The following is a 9230-nucleotide window of genomic DNA, read 5'->3' as shown; positions in this document are numbered from 1 at the left end:
ATCTTTGCAATGAAAACCAGAGGGGAAGCGGGTTCCCTGGGAGTGGGTGGGCAGGGGTGGGGGGCAGGAAGGGGGACTCTGTGTCCTTGAGTGGGAAGGAGAGGCTTTCCCCTCCCCTTGGGCCTTGCTCTGAACTTGGAAGAGGTGTCAGGTGGGCATACTGGGGGACTTCTCAGGTGCACAGTGCACAATGGGACAGGGCACAGCAGGTACCCACAGCCTAGGCACATAGCATGCGTCACTTCACAACACCCCCTTTCATACACTCCAGGCCTCTGGGGCCACAAGGGCCACACTCTGAGGATGGAAATGGGTCAGGGAAAAGGCCTGGAAAAGTAACACTCCTGGACTTTGGTCACAACTACTACTGCGATGACCACCGACCTCAATGACAAGGCAAGGCCGGCTGAGACTGGCCCCAGCCTGCTGCGTCTGTGCATCTCGCAGGTTGGCACCATCACCATCCTGCTTGCCAGGTGGCGGAGCCCAGGCTGCAGTCACTCGGCCGCAGAGCCTGGGATTTGACCTCTGGGCTGTCCTTGCTCTTAGGGGGCCTCTTGTGAAGCCCGGGATGGACTAGATTTTCCTCCCAGAATTCTCTCTCTGCAGGCCCAGACGTTGTCCTCCAGCTCCCCTCCCGGTGCCATGGAAAGCAGCCACCTGCTGGGAGGCTCAAGAGGGCAGTCTGCTGGGACCCTGATGCTTCCTCTGGACATCCAATGCTGGGGACAGGTGGAGGGGACCCCGACTTCAGGTGAGGCAGTGAGGTAGGGAAATGCCTCCTGAGTATCACTTCACCCAGAATCCCTGCCCCTGGCTCCCTGGCCCTGGAGCTCAACCTGGTGAAGGGAAGTGGGAGAGGAACTGTGGGGTTTGACAAAGCAGAACTCTGGGGGTGAAGTTGGTGCCCTGAGTCTATGTATACCTGCTGGTGCACCCCCCGTGCACCCCCATGCACACCTGCCAGTGCACACCCCACACACCCCCATGCACACCTGCCGGAGCACACCCCACACACCCCATGCACATCTCTGTGGGAGAGGCGCTCCTGCCCTGCTCCCCTCTGGCCGCAGGCGTGGGAGGGAGGTAGCTGGCTCCCTGGGTCTCCATGGAGTAGAAGAATGATACTCAGGAGGACAAGAAAAGTGCCTCCGTCTTTCCCCAGATGGCCCCCAGCAGGAGCCCCTGTGTGCCCAGGGACACCAGAAAGTAGAGGTGGCAGCAGAAGGAAGTGGGCCTGGAGGACAGGAGGGCTGGGCAGGAGGAGAAAATGAGAAGGATGGGGGGGCGTTGCGGATTACTCAGGAAAACCCAGGTCTCTGCAGAGCAGGGCAGGACTGAAGCTGGGGCTTTAATCTGCCTTTTCCAAGATGTGACCCCCTACAGCCTCATCAGTGGCAGAGCCCAGAAACCGGGGCGAGTGCACCCCCTGGCACCACGTTCACGTGAGTGTGCAAGCACTGTGTTCATGTACTGGCATGCGAGGGCCCAGAACCCCGATTCTATGCTCCCAGGAACAAAACACTGCTGGGGGTACTAATTCGTCCCCTCTCTAAGGGAGGCAGAGCTGAGGTGCACCCCGTGTTTCCTGAGGCCAGTGGCACGCTTTTCACCCCAACGGGCCTGAAGTCCCAGGTTCGCCTGGTGGTGCTGCCCGGCCTCTGGGTGCCTGACGGCCAAGTGCGGCATCTTGGCGGACCCTGTTCCTATTACCCGCTTCGCCCAGTTCTCAGGGTCGCTTAAGCTTGTATCTGTGTGTGTGTAGGGGAGTGGGTCAAGTGCAAAGGGGAAAAGCATTTGCCCAGCCAGGAGGTACCCACTGCAGAACAGACACTGAATACCTTGGCGTGGAAAGGCGGAGATGGCTGAGAGGAGGTTCAGTGGGAGGGGAGTGCCCGCCCTTCCCTCACACCCAGCCCGTCCCCCAGATGCACCGTTGGGCTCACCTGCACCCCCATTATTCCCAGTCACCCGCCAGCCTGGATTCTGGCTCTGGGCTCTAAGATCAGTGCAATTGCATTTTGTGCTTAGGGCAAGAACGGCTTAGGGGCGGGCAGGCCTGCTCAGCAGGTCACGGTCACTGGTGCGGCAGGACTCCTGCAGAGACCCTCGGCCCAAGAGATGCTGCTCTGCTTGGAGCAGGCCTTTGGCTTCACCTGGCAGGAGACAGCTCCCTCTTTTGGGCCTTCACTGGGTCACGGTGGAGGCCAGGCTGCTTGGGGCTGGTGTGGACCGGACCGGACCAGAGAGGAGGCAGGTCCCCTTCCTGTCCGTGTCTCCCATTCTCTGAGGATGAAGGGGCTAGCGCCTTCCACCATATTAGAGGGCAACAGGCGTTGCCTCTCCTGGGTGGGGGTGGGGAAGACCCCTGGCCCCTCAGCCAGATGGGAGGCTGCCTGCTCCCTCCCCATTGAGGGCGGAGTCCAGGCCCCCTGGGGAGCTCAGCTGCAGAAACACCTTCCCCCTTCTTATGTCCCTCAGGACTCAGCTGTGTACTCTGGGCCCGGGCCACCTAGAGGGCCTTCCAGGGGCGCGGGGCCCCAGAGATCCCCTCTGTCTTTGGGGGCTGTGGGCCCATCAGCCTGTTACCTTCGGAAGCTCTTCTTGCCCGGTGGCCGGGAGCTGGGGCAGGAACTGGGGAGCAGCCCATCCGTTTCCTGGCTGTCCTTCTCTTCCTCTTGAAGGGACTCATCCCCCAGGAAGTCCCCATCGTCCCAGGAGCCCACCGTGCCGTCCGTGGCCTGATACCGGACCGCCATGCTCAGGCTGGTCTGGAGGGAGAGAGGGGCAGAGATGAGCCGCTGGGACAGCGCAGCGAGCCCTGGCTGTGCAGCCGCTCTATGATGGCCGCCGAGGCTTGGCCACCCCCACGCCATCAGAGGGGCGGGCTGGGTGGACCCCTCCCGTGGCTCAGATGGCGACAGAGGCTCAGAAAGACTGACATGCTCTGACTCGGTCAGTTAATGGGCTGTGACGGGGGTGCCCTCCCCAGCTTAGCCTGGACAGGGTGGGCTCTCTGAGTCCACCATGTACAATCAGTGTCTCTGGGCAGTAGGCACCCCCTTGTCGACCCTGAACTGCCTGCGAAGATGGGGCTGGTCTGCCTGCAGGGAGCTGATCTCCCCTCACTCCTGACGCTCCTTGGCGGTGGGAGGCCGGAGGCTGCCCTGTGGAGAAGAGCCCAGACGGGAATGCCCTCCCAGGGTGTGGGGTCAGCTCTACGTCTGGGGAACGATGCCTGAGAACAGAGCCTGAGGTCTGGCAGCCCAGTCCGTGGATGTTAGAACGTGTGACATGCCCACGGACCACGCATCATTGCGTGCACCTGTGGCGAAAGTGGAGGGATGGGATGGGACACGTGGAACAGAAAGCCAGGCCGCCCCCACAGAGCGGCCGTCTTAGGGGCAGCCAGGCCGAGTGAAGGCCGTGCCCTGCAGCAGCCGCAGGGCCCAGTGTGGCCCTGGGATGATGAGAAGCCTCTTTAGCAGTTCCTGTGCAGGTGTCCACATGGAAGGAGCTCTGGGTGGACAAGAATGCACCCCCCCCCCTCCCCACCACCATGCCCCCTGCCCTCCTCATCTCCAACATTGCCAGAGAGCTGCTGTGTCCACCATGGGACAGCAGGCCTGGCTCTGCCCAAGCTCCAGGCTGAGCCTGCAGGACGCAGGCCGTGGGCGACCGTGATGGACAGGAGCAGGGGCCCTCGGGCCGCACCCACCTGGATGATGGCGTTGTTGTCATCAATCAGCGTGTCGGTCACCTCAACGTGGTTCTCCTCCACCACCTTCTGCAGTACCATGCGGAAGGTCCCGATGAGCCTGGGGATGGCAGAGGGGGCGTGGCTGCTTCATGGAAGAGTCCAGAATGAGCAGCAAGCCTGACCTCCCAGAAGCTGTCACTGCCCGCTGAGTGGGCTGGAGAAAGGGAGGGCTGGCTCTGGCTCTGGGGGCAGAGGGGGAAGTGGGGGCAGTGACCGCAGCCAGGGCTGGTCTTCCAGAGGGGCAAATCCAGGACACTACTGAGCCTGGTGACTGTGATGGTTACAGGCGTGAGACTCAACCCTGGGGGAGCTTGAGGCAGTGAGCACCCCGGGGGATGTCCCCGGACTGGGGGCCAGGCACGATGGTGGAGCTTGGTGCTTCTCAGGCCTAGCCCTTGAAAGCCCCTCCTAGTTGCCAATGCATCCTGCCCCTCCCCCCTCCCCCCGGGGCTGTGATGGAAGAAATACAGGACCAGGTCAGGGGACCTGCAGCTGCCCCAGTCTCACCCTGCTGCAGGAATGGGCGGAGTGGGGGGGGGGGTGCGGACGGTTAGCTTCTGGAAGGTGCAGACACTTGACTGGGGGCGTGAAAAATACACTGGCCTGTTGCTCTCACTCACCTCGTTTAGGTCTACATCAGCGGTCCGCAGACTGCAGCCTGAACAGAATCACCAGGAGGGCTTGCTAAGACTACGACTGGGACCCACCCACCAGCTGGTGCCGGGAAAGGTTTCAGGACAGTCTGCGAGGGTAAGGGCGTCCTGACTTACAGCTTCCAACTGTAAATATTCCACCACGGCCAAGTTCAAGCTTCCAGTGTGAAGCCTCTGACCTCAGAGCCGGGACAGGCATGCACATCTGCTCCTGCGGGCTGATGGGCTCACCCCTGACCTGCTCTAGGGGTCTGGGCCATCATCAGCGGGGCAGCAGCGGCTGAGAATGTGTGTTTTTGACCAGTTTCAGGCGATGCTGATGAGGCTGAGCACACATGGGGCTTCTTGTTGTTCCGCTGTCCTGTGCTGACTGCAGCTTCGGGCCCCGTTCACCCCACTAGACACAGTGAACTCGCGCGGTCCTCAGGCCCTCTGGCCCCGTGGAGGATGCCCCAGGTGGCCGGGGAGGGTGTCCCGGATCAGCTGGACTGCGAGTTGGTGCAATGTGACAGGACGCCCCCAGGGGGCAGGAGGGAGCTACACCCTGGCGAAGGCGCGGAGAAACCCTGGTGCCTTGGCTTAACACAGCCTGTCAGACCTCAGGGTGACAAAGACTTGAGAGGAGCTTGTCCACGAGGGGCCCCTCACGCAGTCTCCCTGCCTCGGGCTCTCAAGCCCCCCCGAGATGCCCCGCGCTGGGGACCTCACTCCTCACAGGTCCCCTCACAGCACGCCCACTCTGCCAGTGTTGTCATTCACAAGAGGACGTCCTGGCCACCTGTACACCTCACACCCTGGTCCAAGCCCTGTCCACACACAGACTGAATGCCACCCCTAACAGGAGGCAGTGTGGACCGCAGAAAGCGCCAGTCTCTGGAGTCAGACAGAAGTGGGTGGCCGGCAGGGTCCAGGAGGACTCCCACCACATGGAGCTGTGTGACTCAGGCTGGTTCCTCAACCTCTCTGAGCCTTGCTCTTTCCTGTCTCCTCAAAAGAGGTGATATCACCCACTTCACTGGGCGGTGGTGAGAGCATTCAAGAGATCTCAGGTGTTGGCTCCTCCTCCCCTTCTTAGCATGCAAGAGTGGGCACCCCCCCCCCCCCAAAGGCCCAGGTGGTGCTGGTTCCTGTGTGCATTGGCTTTGGGGGCAGATGCACAGCCTGGCGGAGCCAGAGCTGCAGTCCAGAGGGTGGAACTGGTGTCTCATGTGGCCAAAGAAGTCAGCTGCCACCCCAGAGGGTGGTGTGGGGACTCTGATAGTTCCCCCAGTCGCCCTTAAACAAATACTAAAAACAGTGTTCTTTGAACTGGACAATTTGCAGTGTGGAAAAAAGCATTTTTATAAAATTTTGCTCTTTATCTAAGTAAACCAGGTGCTTGCATGACAATGCCACGATGCTGCGGCTAACCTGCGCAGCCTGTCAGGCCCTTTGCCGACCGGGGAAGACCCGGCTCTGGCCGGCTGGGCCTCTGCATTTGTAATCTGCCCGCAAACGTGTTCTCAGGCATCCGCCCAGTGCCCTGCTCCTCCTGGTGGGCCAGCATGGCAGGGCTGCAGGGTTGCGCAGGGCAACTGAGGAGGAGGCTGCCATGCCCCTGGACAGCTGGGTCCTGTCCCTGGAAGGCGGCGTGTGAGGCTGCTCCTGCTGCAGGGAGGCGCCCTGCCTCCAGGTCAGGTCTGGCCTAAGGACTTGGTTCAGTCCTCAGCCTGCTGGGTGAGCTGGGACAGGCCCTCTCTGGGCCTCGGTTTCCCCCAGGTAGCTAGGTGAAGGGGCCTAAGCTGTCCTCTGGCCACCTCCTTTGTGTGGCCCATCTGGGCAGCCAACACAAAAGGGCACTCCTCAGAGCCCATGTACAGTGGCTGGGCAGGTGCAGGGTTCCTGGGTAATTAGCCAGCAAGGGGTGGAGGTGGGGGCTCTGGTGGGGGAGAGGGGCACAGACTGACTACAAAAGAGTGGCAACAGGCAGCAGGCCCTGTCAATAATCGATCCCCTGGGAGCCGTGTCAAGTGCCCGGGGCCTGGAGGCTCCCTTGTGCTCCTGGTTCATGAATTATTCAGGGACCTCTGGAGACTGGCGCCTGGGGCAGGCCACCCCCTCACGTGTCCTGGGAAGGCACCCAGACAAGTGGGCACCCAGGATAAGTGGACATGCAAGATGTCCTGGACCTCACAGGGATGCCCAACGTGCTTGAGAGAGGCAGATTGGGGTCTCTTGGTCCTGATGAAGACACTTTCCCCCTTGCTCACACCCTGTCCTAGGAAACCCTTGGACCACAGGGTGAGGGGCAGTTTCTGAGCTGCCTCGGAGCAAGTCCCTTTCTCTGAGATGGTGATGGGATCAACCTGAACTTCTGTTTCGCACACCGGCCGCCTTTACCTCAGTTTCCCCAAATGGCTCAGCCATGTGACTCAGCTCTCCCCCCGGAGTGCTCTGAACTCTTCAGAGAAGGACCCCGGGATGCCCACCCCAGACTTGCCCACCCTATCAATGCTGCCCCCGCCCACAGGGCATGCATGTATTCATCCCCTCGCTCCACAGGCATCGGGGGTCTGCTGGGTGCTGGCTCCACCCCTGGTGGCGGATAAGCCCCTTGTGAGCCGGGGGTTTGCCCTAACTAAGCCGCCCTGTGAGAAAGGGCCCTGTTGACTGAGCCTCGCCTCACCCGAGAGCCTCTCGAGCTCGGAGCTCGAGCTCGAGGGTGGTGGCTGCAGCAGCCTCCCTGGCTGGGTCCATCCAGCAAACACCAGGGGGGTCTTTTCTCAGAGTGGGGAGAGTTGAGTCACACTTGCCTCCAGGCAGCCCCCTGCTATCCTCTGGCTGTGTGTTTGGGGGGACCCTCTGGTCTCCACGCCTTTTTTCCATCCCAGCTCCACAGTCAAGAGTGCCGCGGACATCCTGCAGGTCCAAAGAAAGCTCAGGGCCTCTCCTTCCAGGCCCTGGACACTCTGGGACTGGGCCAAGCAGGGCAGGGAGAGGAGGAGGCGGTATTAGAGTGAGCAAGCTCCCTTCCTCCCTCCCTCTTGTTAACCCTTTAGAAAAACTAACGAAGCCTTGAATGCCAGTATGCCCACTGTATGGAGTCAGTTTCCCAAACGACTTAACAAAGCTTCTGAGCTGCTTATAGCTTCCAAGGTGTTGCCAGGATCTCGTTGACGGGCTGCAGCTTTCACCGTCAAGGATTTGCCAGTGTCCACCCACCCTCGGTCTCTGCCTTCGCTGCTCATTCAGTCTGTTTCTGAGCACTCAGGACTAGGAAGGGGAAGAAAGGCAGGTGACTGAACCCCAGCCCCCCCACTGTCTCCCCACGTGGCCTCAGGGCCCTCTCTGAGCCTCGGTTTCCCCATCTGCACAGAGAATGCACCATGAGATTGTGGAGGGGCCAAACTACATGGGATCCAAGGATTCTGCAGCTTTTACTGGGAGCTTGAAAGATCTCGGCTGGCTGTGGGGTGAGGACATTTAGGGGCTTTAGGGGAGAGAGGGCTCCCTGGCCCCGCAGGAATATGGGGTGTGGCCAAGCTGCAGTTCAGCCATGACGGCCTCTAGTTTGTTTACAGCAGTTGGCTTTGGACTTAAGACAGGGCTTTGCGTTAGTTAGCCCCACCCCCCACTGTCCCGGGGCGGAATTCTGCCGGGCACCCAGGACGGAGTCCCCAGTGGCGACGGTGCCCAGGTGCGGGGCAGCCCAGGACTGACCGGGGCAGCCTCAGGCCCTTGGAGCCGCGCTTACTTGTTGCTGAAGACTTTGCTGTAGTTGAAGACCTGAATCTCGAGCATCTCGTTGCTGTCAATGCTGCTCGCCACCGGCCACCGGAAGGTCTGGGGAGAGAGGGGCAGCGTGGCCGTAGGTAGAAAGGACAGGGAGGAGCATGGGGACTGAGAAGGGGATCCCAGGGAGGTGGCCCCTCACATTGGCCCCGCACTCCCCAGGGACAAAGTTTACCGCTGGAACATCAAGTGTGGTATCGGGCCCTCGCCTCTGCAGAGGCCTGATGACCAGCCCAAGGCCTAGGGACGGAGGGTGGGGGCGGGAGAGCGTGGGCGCCTGGGCCTCCGAGTCCAGTTCTCCCCCCACCATCTCAGCGGTCACGGGGGCCCTTGTAAGTGGGTGTTGCCACCAGGTGGGGCAGGCTCCAGGGCAAGCTTGTGGCCCTTAGCTGGGTCTTGCTCCGTGCCAGGTAGAGACGCCAGTTCTGGTCTGCTCCTGTGAGGATCATCCTGACCAGTGCAAGCTCTGCCTTGAGTGAATGGCCTTGGGCTTCCCGATTTGGGTCACCCCCGGCCCCACCCCTCACACTGACAGTGGTAACTTTGGGGATGGAGTTTCGCTGTTCAGTGTTGTATGGTTGGGCCCACAGACGGCCGAGACCTAGGTTTACCCACCACTTCTGCCTGAACCAATGTGACAGGAAGTCGGGATTTTTCCTGACTCTCTAGAAGTGGCATCAAGGGTCCAACGTAGGGGGCAAAGGTGCCAGGTACCCCATGCCTTAAAGAGACCCAGGTGGGGGTCACACTTCCCGGGGGGCCGCCTCCAAGGCCTGCTACCCCCAACCTTCCCCTCCACCCTGGGGGGTGGGGGACCGCGGAAGCGTCCCATCCTCGCGTGTCTGTGGCCCTCCCCTGGGGATGAGCTGCGCAGGCTGAGCTCACAGGAAGGGGCTGTGGGTGCGGCCCCGGGGGCCTTTGCCCAGGAAAGGGTTCGCTGTTCCCTGGACCCAGGCTGTCCCCTGGGCCTGTCCTGCACCCTGCCTTGAGTCACAAGTGAGAAGGGGAGTCTGGGCACGAACAGGATGCCAGACCAGAGTAGGCGA

At 61.3% G+C, this 9230-nt stretch overlaps 1 protein-coding gene across 1 annotated transcript in view; it reads right to left on the bottom strand.

Moving 5' to 3' along the window:
• Nucleotides 1-9230, bottom strand: part of OTOF (otoferlin) — a 71213-nt gene that overhangs the window by 40119 nt on the left and 21864 nt on the right. Inside the window, exons 3-5 of the mRNA XM_012727350.1 lie at nt 8147-8235; nt 3719-3818; nt 2590-2771 (exon numbers count right to left, since the gene is read on the bottom strand). Of these exons, the coding sequence (XP_012582804.1) occupies nt 2590-2771; nt 3719-3818; nt 8147-8235 (371 nt within the window). The remainder of the gene's footprint in view (nt 1-2589; nt 2772-3718; nt 3819-8146; nt 8236-9230) is intronic.

Source organism: Condylura cristata, unplaced genomic scaffold (assembly GCF_000260355.1).
Source record: "Condylura cristata isolate star-nosed mole 26May11 unplaced genomic scaffold, ConCri1.0 scaffold00020, whole genome shotgun sequence".
Classification (NCBI taxonomy): Eukaryota; Metazoa; Chordata; class Mammalia; order Eulipotyphla; family Talpidae; genus Condylura; species Condylura cristata.
This window is presented reverse-complemented; position numbering and strand designations above follow the sequence as displayed.